Source organism: Boleophthalmus pectinirostris, unplaced genomic scaffold (assembly GCF_026225935.1).
Source record: "Boleophthalmus pectinirostris isolate CB_2022bp ecotype Guang Dong unplaced genomic scaffold, ASM2622593v1 HiC_scaffold_9, whole genome shotgun sequence".
Taxonomy (NCBI): domain Eukaryota; kingdom Metazoa; phylum Chordata; class Actinopteri; order Gobiiformes; family Gobiidae; genus Boleophthalmus; species Boleophthalmus pectinirostris.
Window position 1 is genome coordinate 33,230,978 of NW_026571541.1, and position 25,241 is coordinate 33,256,218.

At 41.7% G+C, this 25,241-nt stretch overlaps 1 protein-coding gene across 1 annotated transcript in view; it reads left to right on the forward strand.

Annotated features, from left to right (window-relative positions):
- The window catches only part of LOC110174043 (neurobeachin-like), a 783,761-nt gene that overhangs the window by 681,072 nt on the left and 77,448 nt on the right, over positions 1-25,241 (forward strand). The window contains exons 50-51 of the mRNA XM_055166710.1: positions 16,231-16,383; positions 22,908-23,075. Coding sequence (XP_055022685.1) covers positions 16,231-16,383; positions 22,908-23,075 — 321 coding nt within the window. The remainder of the gene's footprint in view (positions 1-16,230; positions 16,384-22,907; positions 23,076-25,241) is intronic.

Here is a 25,241-nt window from a genome sequence, read left to right on the forward strand (position 1 = left end):
TTGAGCATTTTGGGATCTGTGTAGTACTTGAGTACTTTTAGGGTCTGTGCAATATTTGAGAATTTTAGGGTCTATATAATACTTGAGCACTTTAGGATCTGTGTAGTACTTGAGCACTTTAGGGTGTGTGTAATACTTGAGCACTTTAGGATCTGTGTAGTACTTGAGCACTTTAGGGTGTGTGTAATTCTAGAGCACTTTTAGGGTGTGTGTAATTCTTGAGCACTTCAGAGTAGGGGCAATACTTGAGCACTTTATGGTCTGGGCAATACTTGAGCACTTTAAGGTCTGTGCAGTACTTGAGCACTTTAGGTTACGTGCAGTACTTCAGCCCTTTAAGGTAGGTACAATACTTCAGCACTTTAGGATCTATGTAGTACTTGAGCACTTTAGGATCTGTGTAACATTTGAGCACTTTAAGCGTCTGTGTAGTACTTGATGACTTTAGGGTCTGTGCAATACTTCAACACTCGAGGGTACGTGTAATCCTTCAGCACTTTAGGGTACGTGCAATACTTGAGCACTTTAAGGTAGGGGCAGTATATCAGCTTATATTTAGATCAAAACACTATAGCACACTATATTTATAAATCTTCTTAAAGAGAAATTAAAGAGAAAATTTAATGATGTGACAACTCCTTAGTTTGTGGTTATGGATCGCTCCTGTCTGCTCCTGTCTGCTCCTGTCTGCTCCTGTCTGCTCCTGTCTGCTCCTGTCTGCTCCTGTCTGCTCCTGCTGCTCCTGCTGCTCCTGCCTGCTCCTGTCTGCTCCTGTCTGCTCCTGTCTGCTCCTGTCTGCTCCTGCCTGCCTCTACCCCGTACTGTGTTCAGTCTGCTGTTGCTCAGTCTCATTTTTGATCCCAGTTTGTGTGAGGTTCTTGTCTTTGGTCCAGTATTGGTGATACTGTTTTTGTGTTTTGTGTTAAATGGGATTTTAATGTTACTATCAACCTGGAAAATATATGATATGTGTTTATTATATTTACATGATACATTGATTGATTGACTGGTTTGTTTTTGTTGTTTTGTTTAGCTTTTTTTTTTATATACACATATGTTCTATAATGTACTTTTCCAAATAAATAAATACAAATATATGTATTGAAAAGCCTTCACCTAGAAAGTTAGACCAGTGTAGAGGATCAATATCAATATGAATCACTCCAAAATACGTGGTTTCAATACCAGATCTTCAGTTAATAATAATTTTCCTATATATAAAGAAGAAAGAATCGGTGCCATTTAAATCAGAAAAGGTCAGATCTCTTCCTCCAAAGTCTTCCGTCTGTTCCAAACCGCAGACAATTTTCTGTAGACCTCTCGATTTCAAACTGAATACATATTTCGATTTGCGTAATAAGAGTGGAGCGGTTTTACATTCGCGGCGCAAAATTGAGCCCATGAAATGTTGTTGAATTTCAGATTGCCTTCGCCGTGCTCTCTCTCTCTGCCGGTAGAAAAACACACCATTAATTATACATGTGTTATCTCCACAACACGGACCCGGAGAAACACACCCCCCGTACTTAAGCTTTAACCCAGTCTCCAAACCGGCATTTCCATGAGGCAGCCCAGCAGCCATCTCCCCTGTTCACATGTGAGCGGCCATGAAACAAAGGAAAAGACAAAGCCCCTCCCCTCCTCCCTCTCTCTTCCCTCCTCCCTCCTCCTCCTCTCCACCCGCCCGGCACGCTGACCTCAAAGTGTCAGAGAAATCCAACGCACCCTGCATCGCCGAGTACTACCCCGCGGCAATTAATAAAGCATTAATGACAAGAGCTATTTCCAATGTACCCCTGTGTCGGCACAAGCTTTTACTGAGCTACAATGACCGGTATTGTGCAGTGTTTTGGAGAGTACGAGAGGGGCGAGGGCTGTTAACAAATATAGCCAGGTCTGCAGAGCGTGTACGTCCCGGTGCATTCGTTTTACACACAGACACGGGAGACGAGTGGTAGTAACGCACACGACTATGTTAATGTGGATGCTTGGAGTATAAGGGACAAGATGTTACGTGAGGACGCTTCGAGTTGTTTCCGGCGAGCTATAAAAGTGCAGTTTGCGAGACTGAAGTTAAAACCGTTCTCGAAAATTAACAATTCATGCGTTTTTTTTTGTAGGCTAGATGGTAAATCATCACGTTTTTATACAGCGCTTTTCCACCTTTAACACACAAAGAACTACTCACCTATTCACACACCAGTATACGTAGACACTAGAGGCGAGGCGGGTGAAGTGTCTTGCCCAAGGACACAACGAAAGCAGTCATCTGTGGGAGTAGGAATCACTTGTTTATGCCGAAAGCAGAATTCGAAGCGCCAGCCTTCTGATCAGTGGGCAAATGCTCTACGAACTGAGCTATTATCACCCAGATAGATCGACTTTTTTGTGAAGTAAAAGTGAAATTTGAGGGACAACAAAACTTCCGGTTAATGGTTTTCTATGTCAAAATGTGTGTGGAAATGTCTTGCGTATTCTTCACCGGCTTCATAAATCTGCCCCGTGACCAAATCTTCAACCAACAAGGTCCACAAATGATGAATATTCTGTCCATGAAGAATTTATCCACAACTATCAAGGTGAAAAAGACGAAAGCTTAAAGGGACAGTCCGGAATTTTGGACATTGGACCTCATTTCCTCGAGAGCCAGAGTGTTGGAGACGTGTGGAGACACTTTTTTTTAAATATTCCATCCAGTCCTTGTATTTGCAGAGGTCGCTGGTGTTAGACTAGTGCATGTCAATGGCCATAGTTATCCTGCCACTAAAAACAGTCTTACTCACTCCACAAAACACCCAAAGCAAAACTATAAATACGCCAGACTGTCAATGTAAATGTCTGTGTCGATGGAAGAATGTTTGAAATAAAACTAACCTCGGATCTCATGATTCGTCACATGTTGAGGGACTATTTTCTCATATATCAGTCCGCCTCTGCTAAAATTTCTATCAGGAAGAACAACTCACTGCTGCTGCTCAGACATAAATCCTTCAAATGCAAGCTTAGTTTTATTTCAAACATTATTCTATCAACACAGACATTTACATCGACAGTCTGGTGTAATAATACATTTGTTTCGGGTGTTTTGTGGAGTGGGTAAGACTGTTTTTAGTGGCAGGATAACTATGGCCATTGACAGTTCCGCAAATTTACAGCGTGGCACTTTCAGATGTTTATTAAGTCACCCCTCATGTACAGCCTTATACTGTACTGACAGTATTGATTCTTTGTAGTAACATCACGTCGGGGGTTTACTCCAAGTATTTTTAAAGCAAAATGTTCAGCACTAGGAAACATAGCCAAATAACTTTAAAGAAAAATATAAAATTAAATTCAAACGGCACATTTTCAGGAGCGTGTGATCAGTACGAGCGTTCGTGGTTCTGTTTAGGAGTTTGATTTTCAACAAAAAGGTGAGAGTGACTAACTTGTGACTGTAATCAGATCACCTATTGTAGTTCCAGTTGTTTTTAGTCAGATTGTGTTAAAACAAAACTCAGATTAAAGTCTAACAAAGCCTCAGACAGAGCATGCCTACCGTTAGCATCGCGGTATGACAGGTTTTTGATGATTCTCTCATTTTGACTTAATTTGGTTCGATAATACCTGTTGTCAATATAAATTATAGTTTTACACCAATCAAGAAACAATTTGTGAAGAAAAGTTGAAAAAATGTCGAAAAAAATTACAGGAAGGAGAGAATTCTGTCCAAAAATTCTGCACAATTTACACTTCAGAATAATTTTTTTTCTGATATTTTAAACATTTTCCCAACCAAATAAAGCTGTTTTCTTGTATATTATATTTTCTGTTTGGCCCAGTGTAGAAATTGGTTGCCAGGTAACAGTGATATGAACCTGGAAGTACAATTTTAAACTTAAATAAATGACAAACTGGGAAAATTGTTTAAACGTTTTAGTAAAATCTTAAATGTAATGATTTCGAAGCATTTTTTCACATGTCCAGCCTGAAAGTGACATCCCCCCCCCTCCTCCTCCGTCCGTCATCAGTGTGGCTCCGGCGGCTCCTGCTTCATTAACCCCAGACTCTTCTGCAGTAATGACCTCGGCTCTGACGGCCCTGACCTCTGCCACGACAAGTCACATGGAAACAAGTGATCGCCAACGAGAGACTGACCACAAACCCACCCAACACCACCAACCTACCGCACACTTATCCCTCTTTCTTCCTCTCTCCCTCTATTTCCTGTCTCTTGCTCTCTCCTGCCTTGTCTCTGTCTCTCTGTCTCTTTATTTCTTCCTTCCCTTCCTCCCTTTCACTCTCTTTCCTCTCCTCTCTCCCCCATACTCTCTCCTTCCCCTTCACTTTTTCCTTCACTCTCTCTCTCTTCCCTTCCTCCCTCTTCTTCCTTGCCCCCCTCTCTCTTCCCTCTCCCCTTCTCTTGCTCCTTCCGGTCCTCTTTTTCCTTCTCTCTCTCTCTCTCTGTCTCTTTCCTCTCTCTCCCTCTTGTTATCCTCTTTCTTTCTCCCCCTCTTTTTCTCTTTGTCTCTCCCCTTTTCTCTTCTCTCTCTGTCCCCTTTTTCTCACCCTTATACCCCCCATCTCTGTCTCTCTCTCTCCTCCTCCTCTCTCTTTCTCTCTCTCTCTCATTATTCTCTTTCTCTTTCCCTCTTTCTTTCTATTCTCCATCCTCTTTTCCCTCTCACTCTCTCTGTTCCCCCTCTCTCCCCCCTATATTTTTCTCTCTCTCTCCTCCCCCTCTCTGTCTTTCCCTCTCTCCGTCTCTGTCCCCTCTCTATCCCTTCATCCCTTTCCTTTCCCTCTCTATCTCCTCTTTCTCTCTTCCCTTCTCTTTCTCTTTTCCCTCCCCTTTCTCACTCTCTCTTTCTTTCTCTCTCTGCCCCTCTCTCTATCTCCCCTCTTTCTTTCTTTCTTTCCCTCCCTCTCCCCCCTCTCTCTCTTCCTCTCTCACTGTTCCCTTCCTCTCTGTCACTCTCTCTTCTTCCTTGACCCCCCCCTTCTGTCTCTCTCTCCCACTCTCTCTCCATCTCTCTTTCCTCTCTCCCCCTCTCTTCGTCTCTGTCCCCTCTCTCTCCCTCTCCCCCCTCTCTCTCACTGTTTCTTTCTCTCTCTTGCTCTTTCTTCTTCCATGACCCCCTCTCTCTTCTGTTTCTCTCTCCCCCCCTCTCTCTCTCCAACTCTCTCCCTCTCTCTCCGCTGTTCCCCTCTCCCCCCCTCTCCTTCTCTCCGTCTCTGTCCCCTTTCAGTCCCTCCGTTCCTTTCCTCTCCCCCCTCTATCTCCTCTTTCTCTCTTCTCTCTCCCCATCCCTCTCTCTCCCTCTTTTCATCTCTCCTCTCTCTCACCCTCTCTCTATCTCCCCTCTTTCTCTCTCCCTCCCTCTCCCCCCTCTCTCTCTCCCTCTCTCACTGTCCCCTTCCCCTCTCTCGCTCTCTCTTCTTCCCCTCTCTCTCCATTGTTCTCCTTTCCCCCTCTCTCCTTTCTCTCTTTCTCTGTCACCCTCTCTCCGTCTCTGCCCCCTATCAATCCCTTTGTCCCTTTCCTCTCCCCCTCTCTATCTCCTCTTTCTCTCTTCTCTCTCTTTCTCTTTCCCCTCACCCTTTTCTCTTCTCTCTCTGCCCCTGTCTCCATCTCCCCTCTTTCTCTCTCCCTCCCTCTCCCCCCTCTCTCGCTCTCTCTTCTTCCTTGACCCCCCTCTGTGTCCCCCTCTATTCCCTCACTCTTCCTCTCTCTCCGTTGCTCTCTTCTCCCCCTCTCTCTCCTCTGTTCTCTCTCTATTCCTCCATCCCTTTCCCCTCCTCCTCTCTATCTCCTCTTTCCCCCTCTCTTCTCCCTCCCCTTTTCCATTCTCTCTCTCTTTCTCACCCTCTCCTCTCCCTCCTCTCCCTCCGTCTCTCTCTCTCTCTGAGTGTGACAGCGGTTGACGTACGTGTCATGCGGGGTGACGCGCTGTAGCCGCTCAGCCCGGTGTGATTGACTTGTTAGCCCATTATTCTTCGTTGTTACAGAATTAATGGCTGTCGGGGGAGGCCGCTCTGAGACGCGCTGGCACTTTTACCGGCCCGGCGCTGACTTACGGCCGGCGGGAAGTCATACCGAACTGAACGACCAAAAAAAAATAAATAAAGTGATCGAAAATGTACTTGAAGAATTTGAAGAAGAAAAAAAAGCGTGTCTTAGAGCGAGCAGAGGTGTTATCGCGTCAGGCTAAAGTTGTGGGTTGATGTATGGACGCCTAAAAGCACGTTAGCGGGAAACCACACCGAACAACCGCGGAAAAAGTGATTGAAAATGTTTCTTGCGTTGAGGAATTTGAAAAAGTTGTCGTCTTTATCCCAGGTGAGGTGATGTGTGAGAGGCAGCAGAGCGGTGTTAGGGTGTCAGGTTAAAGTTGTGGGTTGACGTATAGCGGCCTAAAAGCTCAGCCTGTTAGCAGGAAGTAACCGAACAACTAAAAGAACAGAAAAAGTGACAGAAAATGTACTTGTGTTGCTGTTTCCAAATAACATAAGAGCAAATCGTAATTTTCACTTGTTGAAAATCTTACTCTTAATAGACTTTTTGTAGCGACGTAGCAAAAACGTAACTCCCGGTTAGTGCTTTTCTACGACAAAATATCTGTTGAAATGTCTCGTGTATTTTCATTTTCAATTTCATAAATTTGCCCCATCACCAAATCTTTAACCAACAATGTCCACAATTAAAAGGAAATATTTTGTTCATGAAGAATTTATCCACAACTATCAAGGGAAGAAAGACGAAAACGTAATTGCGAACAGTGACGACGCATTAGTGAAATACTCCTCAGCCAAACTAACGGTAACACTTCATAATAACTATACCTTATTTAGCCTTAATAAAGCATGAACAAAGGCTTAATTAATAATGAAGAAAGACTTAATTAATAATGATTCACACTTAGTAACTACTTAATTACTACCTTAATTAGCACTTGCACTTAATTTACCTGTGCTGTAAATAGTTACTCATAATTATTTCATACTTAATTACTCATGAAATAACCATTTGAGCATTTATTAATCATTAGTAAACTATGAGAAAATGATTTACTAATAATACAATGCAATGATAATTCAGGCTGCTGTTGTCTGTTAAGTCTTTTTGAGAGCTTTTCTAAAGTTAAGACGAATTATGCTTTATTAAGCATTTACTAAGCGTGAATCATTATTAATTAAATCTTTGTTCATTATTAATTAAGTCTTTGTTCATGCTTTATTAACGCTAAGTAAGGTGTAGTTATTATAAAGTGTTACCAAACTAACATTATTTTTCATAAATAAAACATAAGTAATAATAAGTAATTCATTAATAAGTAACTTGTAACTCAGACTGGTTCTAGAATTAAACTTAAAAATCGATTTCATGATGTCGATATTGGCATAGGCAGAGAGATTTGTGCAGTTCGAATGCTACAGATGTTAACAGATTACATGTCGAGCATTTAAACTGCACAAATCGTTCTGTCTATGTCAGGCCCCGTCCACACTAGTTCATATTCGAGTCGTTTTCGTTGTAGATGCAGCGTTCGTCCACACTAATCCGATGGAAAACGGCTCCAGAGACGGAACGATCTGAGTACAGATTCATCTGAGTACAGATCTGATCCGGCACTGTGTGGACGCTTGAAAACACTGATACACTGATGTAGTTCTATGCGGCGCGAAGTAATTCACCGCCAAATGTTAAGAGGCTAGAATAGGGTGACCATATTTCCGTTTGTGAAAACCCTGACACCTTACTGGGGGTGGGGGGTGGGGCCTCGACATTGAGGTACTCTCACCTCGCAACCTGTGCACATGGCCTCCCATTTGTTCCGACCGGGCTGGAAAACTGAGAATTTCTTGTACAAATCATTCTTAAATGCAGAGTGACCGACTGTTTGTGTCTGCTCGCTCCTTCTGAGTGCACAGAGAGCTACGAGAGCCGCTCAGTTTAATGGCCCCACTGAATGATAATGAAAACCCGGACACTTCCATCACTTAAAAAAAAAAACACCCGGATGCCCAGGACAGGACGCGAAAAACAGATGTTTGGTCACAGGCTAGAATGTATGACCCGCAGACGTATAATCTCTGAAAAGTTTAACATGAACCATCTCCAACACGATAGAAACACAGAACAGACTCACCATCAGCAGAACCTCCCTCTGTCACAGAAAGAACACTCATGTTCCACTGAGTCGTGTCCTTTAGTCCAACAGACGCGAACCACATCAGCGCACAATAGTGAGCTTTTTTTTTGAGCGCTTAGTTTATGCAAATTAGCCATGCGGTGTTAAGTTTCCTTTCTGTAAAACGTAAACAAATATGCGCAAAGTTGCAAAGTCTTGCGGACACAGAAACAACATGTCTGGATGCAAATTGTTTCCGATACGGTGATTCGTTTAAGTGTAAACGTAACCGTAATATCTACATCATGAAATCGATTTTTAATTTTAATTCTAGAATCAGTCTGAGTGAACAAGTTACATATGTTTTATAAAACTGTGATAGAAATGTACTTAAGAAATGTACAGAATAAAAAAAGTGTCTTTATCCTGTCAGGAAGTGATATGTGAGAGCTTTCAGAGTGGTGTTAACGTGTCGTGCTTAAGTTGTGAGTTGATTTGTATTGGGGCCTAAAAGCTTAGCCCGTTAGTAGGAAGTCAAACTGAACAACCAGCAATATACATGTATAAAACTGTAATAGAAAACTTCTGCGTTGAAGAATGTGAGGCGTGAGAGGCAGCAGAGTGGTGTTAGCACATCATGGTAAAGCTGTGATTTGACGTATGGGGCCTAAAAGCTGTTCGCCTGTTCCCATAGGCGGCAGAAAGACACAGATCTGGGCTTGAAGATGGATCAACATTCCTGTGTGCACATGGATCAGTGCAGTCACCCTGTTAGACAAACTCCAGTGCAGACACACACAGAGGAGCAATAACACACACTAACACACACACACACACACACACACACTAACACACACACTAACACACTACACACTAACACACACTACACTAACATACACACTAACACACACTAACACACACTAACACATACACTAACATACACACTAACACACACACACTAACACACACACTAACACACACTAACACACACTAACACACACTAACACACACTAACACACACTAACACACACTAACACACACTAACACACACACTAACATACACTAACATACACACTAACACACACACTAACACACACTAACACACACTAACACACACTAACACACACACAACATACACTAACATACACACTAACACACACACTAACACACACACACTAACACACACACTAACACACACACACACTAACACACACTAACATACACTAACATACACACTAACACACACACTAACATACACACTAACACACACTAACCACACTAACATACACTAATACACACTAATATACACTACATACACACTAACACACACTAACATACACACTAACCACACTAACATACACTAACATACACTAACATACACACTAACACACACACTAACATACACACTAACATACACTAACACACTAACACACTAACACACACTAACACACACTAACACACACACACACACTAACATACACTAACATACACACTAACACACACACTAACATACACACTAACACACACTAACATACACACTAACACACACACACTAACACACACTAACATACACACTAACACACACTAACACACACTAACACACACACACTAACATACACACTAACACACACACAAACACACTAACACACACACACTAACATACACACTAACACACACTAACACACACTAACACACACTAACATACACTAACTTACACACTAAACATACACTAATACACACTAATATACACTTACATACACACTAACACACACACTAACATACACACTAACATACACTAACATACACACTAACCACACTAACACACACTAACACACACACACACTAACACACACTAACATAACACACTAACACACACACTAACATACACACTAACACACACACACACTACACACTACACACTAACACACACACACACTAACACACACTAACATACACACACTAACACACACTAACACACACTAACACACACTAACATAACACACTAACACACACACTAACATACACACTAACACACACACACTAACATACACACTAACACACACTAACCACACTAACACACACTAACATACACTAATACACACTAATATACACTAATACACACTAATATACACTTACATACACACTAACACACACTAACATACACACTAACATACACTAACATACACACTAACACACACTAACACACACTAACACACACTAACACACACACACTAACACACACTAACACACTACACACTAACACACACACTAACATACACACTAACACACACACACACTAACACACTAACACACTAACACACACTAACACACACTAACACACACTAACACACACTAACACACACTAACACACACTAACACACACTAACACACACTAACACACACTAACATACACACACTAACACACACACTAACACACACTAACACACACTAACACACACACACACACTAACATACACACACTAACCACACTAACACACACTAACATACACACTAACACACACACACTAACACACACACACACTAAACTAACACACACTAATACACACTAACACACACTAATACACACTAACACACACACACTAACACACACACACTAACACACACTAACACACACTAACATACACTAATACACACTAACATACACTAATACACACTAACATACACTAATACACACTAATATACACTTACATACACACTAACACACATTAACGTACACTAACACACACACTAACACACACTAACATACACTAACATACACACTAACACACACACAACATAACATACACACTAACATACACACTAACATACACACACACTAACATACACACACACTAACATACACACTAACATAACACACACTAACATAACACACTAACACACACACACATAACATACACACACTAACATACACACTAACATACACACTAACATAACACTAACATACACACTAACATACACACTAACATACACAAACTAACATACACTAATACACACTAACATACACACACTAACACACACTAACATACACACTAACATACACACAACTAACATACACACACTAACATACACTAATACACACTAACATACACACACTAACATACACTAATACACACTAACATACACACACTAACATACACTAATACACACTAACATAACACACTAACATACACACACTAACATACACTAATACACACTAACACACACACTAACATACACTAACATACACTAATACACACTAATATACACTTACATACACACTAACACACACTAACACAAACACACACTAACATACACACTAACACACACTACACACTAACACACACACTAACACACATTAACGTACACTAACACACACACTAACACACATCCACGTACACTTTCACACACTAACACACATTAACACACATTAAGGTACATTAACTTACACTAATACACACTAAAATACACACACTAACATACACTAATACACACTAACATACACACACTAACATACACTAATACACACTAACATACACACACTAACATACACTAATACACTAATACACACTTTTGTCCTGAGGGTTACTCTCCTCAAACTGCCCTGACACTGGATCTGATGACTTTACCTGTTGAGCCGCATTGAGACTTTTGTTTGACCTTTTCTGTTATTATTGTATTTTACTGCTCATTGTGCTTAAACTTTCCCTCTCGGACAAATAAATTGATATTAATCGATCGACTGATTGATCGATTGATTCCAGGCAAGGCTACAGTATTTTCATGGAGACAGGCAAGTGGCAGACCTTTTTCCAGAAAAGTGACATAGGTTACGTTCAGACTCCAGCCTGAAGTGACCCAAATCAGACTTTTTTGGACACTATGCTCCTGTATCTGATCTTTTAATGACAGTCCGAACAACATAGATCCAATTGTTTCAAATGCGACCCAGGCCACGTGGATATGTGCTCCTAAAACTGATACATATTCGATCTTTTGACATGCGACTTCAGTCTGAACGGCCAGGTCACATTCATCCCACCTACACGTCAGACTCGGAGTCTAGTCAATGGAGGGAAAGCGAGGTTAGCTGTATTCAGGCCAAATTGGAGGGGTCTTATCAGAACCAGGCAGTTTTTGAAATGATTGCCAAAGAGCGCAGCTACAGGCGGTCCTGGCCAGTGTCAACAAAAATCAAAGATCATGCGAGCCAAGTACAGACTCAAAGACTCAAACAAACGAAGCGGCTGTGGACGTGTAACCTGTTCATTTTACGAAGAACTGGACTGTATTTTGGGAGACAAGCCCAGCGTTTAGGCGACGCTCGTAAACACTGAGCACGCTTGCTGTGTGTGACGTCGTCATGTTCTCCAATGCTCATGCGAGACACTTTTGGGGCGTTTAAAGTTCACACTGGAGATCACAAACAAGTCACATTTAATTGGAAATGTGAACGACATCGCAAAAAAAATTCGGATTTCACCAAAAAATACAAATTGAGCATTAAGCCCTGCAGTCTGAACGTAGCTAGAGTGCAGTTTTAAATACCTCAATTCCCCACATCACGGAAAATATAACACAGTGTGGCTGGTTCTGAACAATGCAAAGTTTGCAAGAGGAAGAAAATGTGAATATATGACCAAATATGAGTATGGGTGGTAGTGGTCTTACCTGCTGTACCCTGAGGTCTTCTGTTTGTTCCTTCTCCTCAACAATGTTCTGAAGTTCCTCCGTCAACTGCAGTTTGTGCTCCTTCTTCTCACATCTTCTTACTCCTGCAATTATGAAACTGTGAACACAAGAGAAACCTGACTATTTCTAAATGAATCATGTTTATATTGTGTAGTAAATGTCACGAGCAGTGTGAAAAGGTTATGTGGAAGTGTTTAAAGGTCCTATATTACGTAGAAATGACTCATAAGCTTTCAATTATGTTTTATTTCCTCCTGAAAAACATACCTGGAGTTGTGTTTTGTTTCAGTCGCACATTCACGTTTGAGTGACCCTGTACTGTTGACTGTATACATACCCAAACCTTGGGATTTTTTGAGTTTGAGAGAAGAACTCAGCCTAAATATGCAGGGTTTGTGTGTTAAACATGTGTGAATGAAATAAAACACAAATCCAGGTCTGTTTTTGTGATGTTTTGATGAGGAAACAACATTATAACATAGATCAGAAAAGTAAGAGCAATATGGGCCATTTAAGTGACATGTTAAAAAACAGAACACAACTACCGTAATTTCCGGACTATTGAGCGCACCTGAATATAAGCCGCATCAACTACATTTTAACAAAATTTTAAAATTGTGCATGTATATTCTGCACCTGAATATAAACCGCAAGTGTCCACGTCTTCAAGAACGTTTTCAGGTTCGGTCAGTTCATCATGCTGCCATCGCCGAAATCTCACCATCGATCGCCTTTAACTTAAATGCTGCATCATCTGCGTTTCTTTGTGTATTTTCCATGAGGAGGGTGTGTGCATGAAGTGCAATATAACTGTTCAAAACACAATCAAACTAGAATCTTCCTCGACGCATCTCTCTCAGTGCTCTACTGCGCATGTCTCCTGCAGAAAGAGTCTCTGTTCTGTCTGTATCGTGTCAGTGTCTTGGAGGATTTCAGCAGATTTCAGACTCTCCTGGGGCCAGGGTTAGTTCTATCAATCAGGTTTGAGTGGATGTCCGTCTACTGAAGTTTGAGACGTTTCTTCTAGTCATTTACGCACACGGGTAAGACGTATCCCCCTCACAAATTTTAATTTAGCATCATAACTTATTTCATTACACTGCGACAAACTATTTGAGTGCACTGATAATATCGCAGGCTAGTGTTGCAACTTCATGTGAACCTTAGATCCATGTGTTAATCGCACAGACAGCGGCGTTTTCTGCACTCAGGCTGCGTGTATCTGCTGTTTTGCCAAACCATAGACCAGGGGTGGGCAAACTTTATGACTCGTGGGCCACAAAGGGTTCTAAAGTTTGAAGGAAGGGCCGGACCAGGAGCAGATAGATGGAGTTTTTTGGTAATCCACCTCATTATTTTTTTCTCAAGAGAAAAAAATAACTTGGGATATGTAGAAAACATATCACATATTATTGAAATATCCCATAATTGAACATCATAACAACAAAATATCTGTCTTTCAAGTCCCACGGTATTTACTATTTATTGAAATTATTATTATTATTCAAGTTTGGCGGGCCGGATTAAAAAGCCTAAAGGGCCTCATATGGACCCCGGGCCGTAGTTTGCCCACCCCTGCCATAGACTATATATATATGAATGGACAATGTGCCAAACAAAGAATCCGCCCACATATTCTCCGCATCGTTTTATCAGCCGCAGGGTTCAAAGTGTTAGAAAAAAGTAACGGCTTATAGTCTAGAATTTACGGTAAGTGACATGTAAAAAAAAAAAAACTGAGCAAGAGAGACTATAAGAATCTGTTGTTTTTGTGTGGAAATAGAAAGAAATTTGATTCAGTAATATAAGAGTAGCCAAAAATTTGACTTAACTAAGATTGATGTTACTTCAGAATAATGATACTCAAGTCGAAGTACTCGTTTATTGTACTGCTGAAAGGTTTTAGCACGTTTTCTCTGTCACCTGTGAAGTGGTTGGGGCTCCTGGCTGCTCTGTCACTCTGCACAGAGAACTGGACCAGACTGTTTTTGGCTGCGGCTCTATCACGCTCCACCTGGCTCCTGAGCTTCAGGTTCTGGCTCTCAGTCCACACTTGCTGCTCCTCCGCCTTTTGCCAAGTCCTTCTCTTGTGATAAGTGCTTGGACTTGGAGCGCGTTCACTGTTTTCTGGGACCAAATGAAAAACAGAAGAAAGGTTGATGCATTACAAAAGGGACTGATGCTGTATGGGTTGAGTAAATAAATGCTGTTAGGGTTAAAACTATCAAAAATCAGACACTAATCGATGTCCAAATCTCACGATACGATATCATCACAGTATGAAACTCACGGTGCGATATTTATGACGATATGGTGGGGAGGCTCACGATTAGGGATGTAACAATATCCAAGTCTCACAATACAATATTTTCATGACATACATGTCACGGTACGATATTTATTGGGATATTTTGTGGAGGAAAAACTATTAATATGCTATTTTTCCTCCTAAAATGCCTTGACAAGACTTAATCCAAAGAACTAAGACTTAAAAGTGTTAGAACTGTTATTTCTTCTTGTATTCTACATTGAAATGGAGCAAAGGATCATGGTCTATGTAGTTCCCTCTGTCTTTTTTGCTGCACCATAACTCTTCATTTAAGCAAAGACACTTGTAGTTTGATATATTGTGATGATCCAAGATACTGTGAGAACTTTGACGATACGTTATCACGATATTTTGGTTATTGTTACATCCCTACTAATCGATACTTAAACTAGTATCGAAACTAAATACTAAAAAATATATACTCAAATATACAATACTAAAAAAGTCACATTCACACATGTACATGCGCACCACCGGTATTAAAAGAAGCATGTGTGATGTCCATGCACTAAATTAGGACTAAGTTTTAGTCATAAACAGTTATGTTCCGTAACTTGGATTATAATGGTAAGAAGCACAAGAGGAGACAAAGACGAGAAAAGGTGAGGATCTGTAGCTGGATCAGAGAGAGAGAGAGAGGAGGAGTGGAGGCAAACGGCACCGCAAACACGGACGCAGAGAGAAGGAGACGCTGGACTTTTTGTCAAATTGTGCAGATTTAAGTCGAAACTTGTGAAACATGAGTAAACGAAGAGACGCGATGTGGCTCTGACGGATTTTCCTAAACAAAACAACGTAAATCCTTTTCAGCAACACACGACTGGCTATCGATTAAAATGCCTTGTCACCGAGATCGACCAAAGTTTTATCAGCTTTTCCCACCTTGTGATGTCATGAAGCAGCGCTGGAATTATCCAAATGATTCTAGTGAAAGTGCGTGGAGTTTAATAACACACTGGAAATGTGCAGGGTTTAAGTCTTAAACATGCATGAATTAAACAAACACAACTCCAGGTAACTACATTTCACAGATCAGAAAAGAGTGTAATATGGTGACTTAAAGTATTAATATATATACTTTGTTGCATCTTTCTTGTGCAGGAGCTGATCCCGGAGTTGTTCTACCTGCCGGAGATGTTGGTGAACAGTAATGATTACCCCCTGGGCCTGAGGGAGGGCCGGAGCCTGGTGTGTGACGTGGACCTGCCGGCCTGGGCCAAGACGCCAGAGGACTTTGTCAGGATCCACCGCATGGTCAGTAGAGTAATCCAGTGTTTACCAAACTTTTATTTCAGGGGACCCATATTTTAAAAGTCAAAAACCTTAGTCAGTCAGTTAGACAAGACATTATTCATAAATCACAAAATAAAGGTGGATTTGACCATTATTGAACATTAATGAGGATATTTTATTGTTGACGGAGTGATCGTGTCTCCCTGAACAATTAGTATTACTCAAGTTTTAAACAATGAAATAAAAGGATCCATAAGTCGCCTTTTTGGACATTAAATGTAGCCCATTTTGTCCATCTTTTTCTTTTCAACATTCAATTGAACCAGCAAGATTGGAACTAAATAGTCAATAAAATAATAACACAAAGATTAGAAATGATACAAAACATGTCTTAACATTTCAACATAAGTCAGAACTGTATACTGCAGACCTACATGCAGATCGTGACAAGGCAACTCGACTAATATGGGTTTTTTCATGGCCGATGCAGATACTAGTTGTTTAGAGTTGATATTTCTGGGCAAATATGAAAGACAGATTTTGTTTATTTTCCCCAAATTATGTAACAAAAAATACTACAAACTCAAACTCTCTAAACAGGAAACAGTTTTGTCCAGTTGACAGAATTTGATTTTACTTTTGTTGTTGTTTTCTCATCACAAACAGACCTGGAGTTGTGTTTTGTTTCAGTCACATTTAATTCAGCCCTGGAATTGCCTCTTGAAAACTCGAAACTTGAAAAAGGTAGAAGGAGCTGTTAACTTGAAAACTACATGACATCACGAGGTGGAACAGAACATTTTGAACTTTGGAGATGTAGACAGACTCATAAAAGTGTTACTCAAACATGTGTGAATGAAACAAAACACAACTCAAGGTCTGTTTTTGAAGAGAGGTCTGGTCAAGTGGTAACGGAGGGAAACGGGCAGATTTTTTACATTCAAATGTCTCTTATTCAGAAACTAGAGGGACTATTGAAATAAGTAAAGTATCAGAATGTAGGAAAGAGTTACACTCCAACAGGGTCAAGTTAAACCTGTGATATTGACAAAAAATTTTAAAAACTCATGTCAGTAACGGAGGGAATGAAATATGCAGCACTTTTTGGGCAATAAATACAAACAGTGATAACTCTTGGTTCTCACTTACATATCCTTAACAAACTGGTTTGAATATTTGCTTCATATAGTTTTCTACCATATGGTACAAGATTAGGTTGAAAAACCTCTTACTTTTTGAGTCATGAGATTTTTTGTGAAGAAAGGTCATGGTAACGGAGGGAAAAGTAACAAAGGGAAAATTGTTCAAGCAAGTAGAAGGTGCACGATTTTACATCATTTGTCACTTTTTTCTTCCGAAAACTTTAATATTACTTCAAGATGAAAGGAAACTATTCCTATAAAATATGTCAGTCCTTCCAAGCAAATTTGTATCATTTTAAATACATTGAAAAAATAAAATAAATCATGTACCTTCATCAACAGTTCAAAGATGGAATAACACAAGATATGATGAAATACATCCATTTATTTACATGATTTTCAGGTCTTTGAAATTTGGGAAATAATTTTTGTTCCATGTTTCATACATGGTCTGTTTAAAACGTATGGAACTTTAGAACCAAAACAGTTTCATAAACTAGAGTACATATGTATCTGTTCAATACATTTTTATATCAGATGCATTAACTTGAATTTTTGGCCTTGATGTTTACTTCTGCTTGACCGGGCCCAGAAGTAACAATACTTTAACTTTAATGGCTTAAAGCTCAAAGAGTCAATTTCGTGTAATATTTACTTTTAATAATTCTGCTTATGCAAGATTTTACAATATTGGTCTATGTATTTCCACATCCCTTCACTTCATTACTACCCTCTACTATGAAACCCTCTCTTCTGCTCAGAGGAGTGAGGCGGCCATTTTGTCTCTGAGCTCAGTAAAGGCAGACCAGCAGGAGGAACCAGGAGCAACCAGGATAACACGGATGACCTTTTCAGACCGAGTGACAGAGGCTGCAGGCGCCTGGTACACTCCACCTCTCCTCCACACAGACTCTGCTCTAGATCCAACCATAACATGAGCTGTTTGGTCTGCCTGCATTATAATTATTTTCGTATTAGGGCTGCATAAACAACAGCAACCAGGTATTTCCAAGATTAATCTTAAATGTCCTATATTACACAACATTGACTCTTGTGGGCTTGAAGTCATGTTATAATGTTTTTACCTCTTCAAAAACAGACCTGGAGTTGTGTTTTGTTTCATTCACACATGTTTGAGTAACACTTTATTATTAGTACTTTTGCTGAGTAGAGATTTGCAATTCCAGGCAGCACTGACCAGGAAGGTGTGGAGTGTAAAACACAGTGGAGCACATCCTGTACCAACTCGTGACATCACAAAATGGAACAGAGTGTTTGTGTATTAAACATGTGTGAAACAAAACACAACTCCAGGTTTGTTTTTGAGGAGGTAACAACATTATAACATTGTAATAGTGGGTGTAATAGGTCCCCAACCTTTTTTGCGTCATGGGTGATCTTTTTGGGACAATATTTTCACGGACTGACGGTGTACGTGAGAAGACATGGTCCTGGTTAAAGCCTGTTTTAGTCCTGGTTTAGCCCTGCTTTAAACCTGATTTTAGTCATGGTTTAGTCCTAGTTTTAGACCTGTTTTAGACCTGCTTTAGACCTACTTGTGACCTGCTTTAGACCTGCTTTAGACCCAATTTTAGTTTGTTTTTAGTTATAGTTTTTAGTCTGGTTTAGTCCTGGTTTAGACCTAGTTTAGTCCTGGTTTAGTCCTAGTTTTAGATCTGCTTTAGACCCTCTTTAGGCCTGCTTTAGACCTGATTTTAGTCCTTGTTTAGTGCTAATTATAGACCTGCTTTAGACCTGCTTTAGACCTGCTTTAGACCTGACTTAGACCTGCTTTAGACCTGCTTTAGACCTGCTATAGACCTGCTTTAGACCTGATTTTAGTCCTTGTTTAGTGCTAATTATACACCTGGTTTAGACCTGCTTTAGACCTGCTTTAGACCTGCTTTAGACCTGATTTTAGTCCTTGTTTAGTGCTAATTATACACCTGGCTTTAAACCTGCTTTAGACCTGCTTTAGACCTGTTTTTAGTTTGTTTTTAGTTATAGTTTTTAGTCTGGTTTAGTCCTGGTTTAGTCCTGGATTTAGACCTGCTTTAGACCTGCTTCAGATTGTTTTGACCTGGTTTAGACCTAATTTTAATCCTGGTTTTAGTCCTGGTTTAGTCCTGGTTTTAGTCCTGGTTTAGAGGCACGGGAAACACGGGAGGAGGCGCAGTCCATGCAGTGTATGTGAGAAGAAGCCGTCCACATTGTGCAGAGGAGGAGGCACGGTCTGCGCAGTGTATGTGACGGGGTTTCACGTTTTCGCGGCCCGGTACCAAATGACCCACGGCCCGGTACTGGTCCACGGTCCAGGCGTTGGGGACCCCTGATGTAGACCTTTTAAAGAGGAGATATTATGCAGAATCGACTTTTGTTCGCTTTCTAACATGTTATAACGTCCCCTCATCAAAAACATACCTGAAGATATGCCATATTAGACGTCATCCATGCATGTTTGAATAATTTAGCGATCTCTCCCGGGCCCATTCTGTACTGTAGCAACTTGACAGACCTGATGCGACGTGCGGTAGTTTCATTAACGCTGATTTTGGTCTGATAGCACTCTGAAGGGAGAGTGATTTATCGTGGGGAACAACGACAACAATCCTTTTTGGTGAATTTTGAAAACAATAAAAGGTAACATGTTGACACAGGGAGAACATGTAAACTGAACACAGAAAGTCCCGTGAAATCAAACCGAGTGCTACCCATTTTTATTTGAAATCTATAAATGACCAACCTATATTCCCCAAAAATCTTTCCAGCTCCAAACCCATTGTTCTTCCATGTTTTCTTTGTCTCGTGTTCCATTGTTTATGATGTGATCTCTCTCTCCCTGCCCCCTTCTCTCCTCTCTCCTCTCTCCTCTTCCCTCCTTCCTCTTGCCTCCCACCTCCATCTTTGCATCTGCCACTTCCAATTTCCCTGATATGCCCTGTGGCCACTTGCGCTCCTCTGGCTCGGGCTGTAACGGCGCCCCCTCCTGTACCGCGGGGGGAGCAGCGAGGATTCCTCTCTGCACGGGGAATTATGCCGGCGGAAAACACATTAAGTTCCGTTCCACATATTGGGAATGATAATGGGGGCTATACTCCGAGCTTGTAATGCGTTCGGCGGTGGGTGATTTGTCAGGCCTCTGATTGGTTTACAGTGTGAGGAGAGGGAGAATTGTCTGTGATGGTTTAAGTGGGCAGAGGAATGGGATCTGGGAGCCGCTGCTGTTATACAAAAGAGTGGGAAGCTTGTTTGTCTTTCAGCGTTAAACTGTGAAGCTTTGTGTAGCGCTGCGTGGACATGATAATAAGAGCAGCGTGTGTAGGATGGAGGTACGGCGAGCATTACTCAGGCGCTTGAAACGTGGATATCGTAACCTCGGTCTTGGTCAGCGCAAGCGAACGGAACATTTGACATAACAATCGGCACAGAGCGTCTGCTGGAGGTCAAAAGATTTAGAACGCCTTCATTTTTCCAGTTATTTATTGAAAATCAAGTCGTGCAAGTCCAATGAAGAGCTTGAAATAGTACAAAGGTAAGAACTGAACAGCCAGAGGTTTAAAAAATAAGATAAAAAATACAAAACACAAGTCCAAGCTCTGACAAAACTACCTCAGGAAAAAAGAACTAGCACAGTGTCCAGACTTAAACCCCATCGAGCTGGTTTGGGACGAACTGGACAGAAGAGTGAAAGTCGAGCGACCTACAAGTGCCACATATTTATGGGAACTTCTGCAGCAGACTTAGGAAGAACTTTCTGAAGAATATTTGATTTCTATTGTAAAAAGAATGAGCCACGAGTGTGTTCAGCTGTTATATCTGCCAAAGGTGGATGAATCAAAAGTTTAGAATATGTTTTGGTCAACAGTAAACAGTAAAAAAAATTGGAAAAAGTGTGGTGTTTTTGATCGGTAGTGTGTCTGGACTAGGTTAGATTGGGTTTGGACCTGTTCACAATGGATCTAGACAAGGACTGGGTGTCATTAAGAAGTTGCCGATACGATACATACCTCTATACATAGGCCACGATGCGATACATATCACGATGCAGTGAGCTTTCAGTTCGATACAATATATTTCAAATCAATTCGATACGGTTCAATAAAAAAATAAAGCCTAAATCATGTCTGTGACACTAAAAGTCTTTGTTAAACCACTTCCTGTGCGAAGTGAATATGAAACACAAACATTTTAATCATTAAAACAGTGAAAAAGTAAAAAACTGTAGCTCTGTAACAAAATAACTTTTTAGTAAAAATACACCCAAAAAATACTCTTGGCGATATATTGATACAGCAGCCCACGATATCGATACTGTATCATCACATTAAATGATACGATATATCGATATTTTGATATTTTTGCACACCCCTAATCTAGACCAGACCTGGGCATTGTGCAGCTCCCAGACTACATACGGTCGTTTGTTTGACTCTGGCCCCTTTAAGATCATTTTTAATTCCAAAAAAACATATTTTTTAAATTTTACCTAAATTAAAAGCTTTAGATTGCTTTAGGTGATTTTTTTATCGCATTTTTTGTATGGCACCCTCACTTTTTCATTGTTTAGTCATAACATAAACTCTGAACAGTCTTACCAGCTCGTCAAAACCATGATATTTACTGCTTTTTATAAAGAAATACAATTAACATTATGCAGAATTGAGAAATGAGACAATATTTTCTGTTTCTCATGTGGCCCCAGGGAAAAAATCATTGCTCATCCTTGGTCCAGACCATAGACTTTATATATAGACGGACATCGCTTGCCCTCTAGCCTCTGTGTTCAAGTGACCACGTGTGATTCGGCTCCATCGACCCTGGCTCCAGTTCACTTTCTACTGAAAATTAGTGGCCCCTTTTTCTGTAACTGCTGCTGTCAGACTTCTCATTCTGACTGTAAAATGTTAGTTTAACCCACTCTATGTGATCCTCGGGTTTTTATTCAGCTATTTTGTCAGTAAATCAGGACATGAACATAAATAACAGAGTAATCATGTGCTCTCTTTCCCTGATGTGGCTCCTGCTAGTTTCAGTAACAGGTTTGATTGACAGCTATCATAGTGTTTGGATGGAACTCGACTCCAAATTCGCCTCTGTAATTGCCTAATGGCCTTTTGAGCTTAACTTGACTGGAGCCGAACACTGTGGGTGATTTGACACTCCCTCAGCCCAGTCCTTTATAGAGTCTGTGGTTCAGATTTGACACAAGCTTTCCAAGACTAGTTTACGTGAAGGTAACAAATGTTTGGTGCTTGTATTCTTTTGTATTCTCCCTTAGCTCAAAAAGCAAGAGAGGATTTGCAGTGCTCTGGAGTCAGGAGGCTCTGTAGCTCCTCTTGTGGGGCAGATGTTCTGAGCAGGTCCGTGTTCACGCCTCACCCCCTGCTGCCCTCTGCTCCACAGGCCCTGGAGAGTGAGTTTGTGTCCTGTCAGCTGCACCAGTGGATCGACCTGATCTGGGGGTACAAGCAGAGGGGCCCAGAGGCAGCCCGCGCCCTCAACCTCTTCCCCCACCTCACCTACCAGGGCTCCGTGTGCCTGCAGAGCATCAGCCACCTCCCCACCAGACAGGTAAGGGACAACAGCACGCGCGCTTGATCCAAATACGTCAGATCCGAGCTCCTAACTCCTTTACCTTTGGAGCTAAGTTCAGACCGGGGCATCAAGGCGTCCAGTTTACTTGCAGTTTCTATTTAGATTCGTGTTTAGGCCGTCCTGCGTTTTTTGCGACGTGTCTTCAGGCGTCAGCGCAGCAAGAATCTGGCACTGGCGAGGCGCACGTCATCAGAGTTTAGGCGTTGATGCTCTGGACGCGTGTTGTGGGCATCGGAGTCAGAAGTTGAAAAAGCTGAACTTTTGGAATCCGTGTAATTCGTGAACCAGATCCGGGACCAGACCAGGACTGAGACCAGGACTGAGACAGGGACCAGACCAGGACTGAGACCAGGACTGAGACCAGGACTGAGACAGGGACCAGACCAGGACTGAGACCAGGACTGAGACAGGGACCAGACCAGGACTGAGACCAGGACTGAGACCAAGACTGAGACCAGGACTGAGACCAGGACTGAGACCAGACTGAGACCAGGACTGAGACCAGGACTGAGACCAGGACTGAGACCAGGATTGAGACCAGGACTGAGACAGGGACCAGACCATGACCAGACCAGGATTATGACCAGGACTGAGACCAGGACTGAGACAGGGACCAGACCAGGACTGAGACCAGGACTGAGACCAAGACTGAGACCAAGACTGAGACCAGGACTGAGACCAGGATTGAGACCAGGACTGAGACAGGGACCAGACCATGACCAGACCAGGACTGAGACCAGGACTGAGACAGGGACCAGACCAGGACTGAGACAGGGACCAGACCAGGACTGAGACCAGGACTGAGACCAGGACTGAGACCAGGACTGAGCTGAGCAGCTTAAGAGTCCTAGACAGATAAGAGAAGGGGCTTCAGCTGCGTTTGGAGAATCCGACCGTCCTAATCAGCGGCGGGAACAACGCCAAGTCACATGAACGCACAGGTGTTTAATAAAAACTACACCCAAACTATACGTACAACAAACGCTCCTCTTTCTCCTCTTCTGCTCTGGTTTTAATGATGATTTCAGTGAAAGTGTACATTATTATTCATGTATTTTTATTCACATAAATGACTCGAGTTTTTGACATGAGAGACGTTGCTGCTGTTGAATAAGAAAGTTCTGCATTATAAACCTCACACTGTACGATCTGTTACATCCCAATATATGCGCCCATGCACAGAAGAGAGTAAATATATTCTCCAGACTCACCTTCAGCTGCAACTATTAAAGAGCTCCACATTCACCCCATAACCATGGCCTCAATGAGCTTCATTTGACTTGCCTGAGTCCATTTCTTTATACCAGGGGTCTCAAACTCAAATTACCTGGGGGCCACATTAGATAAAGTCTGAGTGAGGCTGGGCCGCATTGAGTATTCGATAAAAAGCGGTTGCACAGGAAATGAAGAGAGAGAATGAACAACACGCCACACACTTTCTTAATCTTTAATAACAGTTCAGAACATGAAAATGTATTTAGAACTTAAGTTTAAACTAATACGTCTACTCTTCTTCTTTTGCCTACTTCTTTCTGGTTGAAACCTGGCTACACTTCATCTTGCACAGCTGAGAGATATTTGGCTTGCAGGAGGAAGCACATGAGATCCTCAGGATAGATTGAAGATGCTCATCAGTGAGCCTTGACCTGTAGTTTGATGGTGCTTTCACACACTTTCACACTGGTGTGAACGCGAACCCGGGTCCAAACCATAGACAGCAGGTCCAAACAAACTATTCGAAATGCATCATGGGGGAAACGCGTCTCCTTTGCCACTCAGGACTCCACATCCCTGAGCCAAGGGAATGACGAGCTCCAGGAGGAAGTGCAACCTGCGTCAGAGGAACTACAGGTGCTCCCTGTGGAAGACCTGTCCCAGTTTGCCTTCACTGGAGTTACTGCAGAAAATGACGACATCAAAGACCAAACCACCACTCACCAAGAGCAGAGTGAAGATGTCTGCAGCCTGAGTCCAGCTCTGCCTGAAGAGCACCAGAGCTGCACTTCACCAGCACCAAGTGTCACTGCTCATGAGCCAGAGGAAGAGAGGGAAGTGAGTCCACCAGACCACACCCTGCATCAACAAACAGACGAAATGTCCTCTCCTCTGGAAACCAAAACAGAGACGATCAGCCCACCTGCT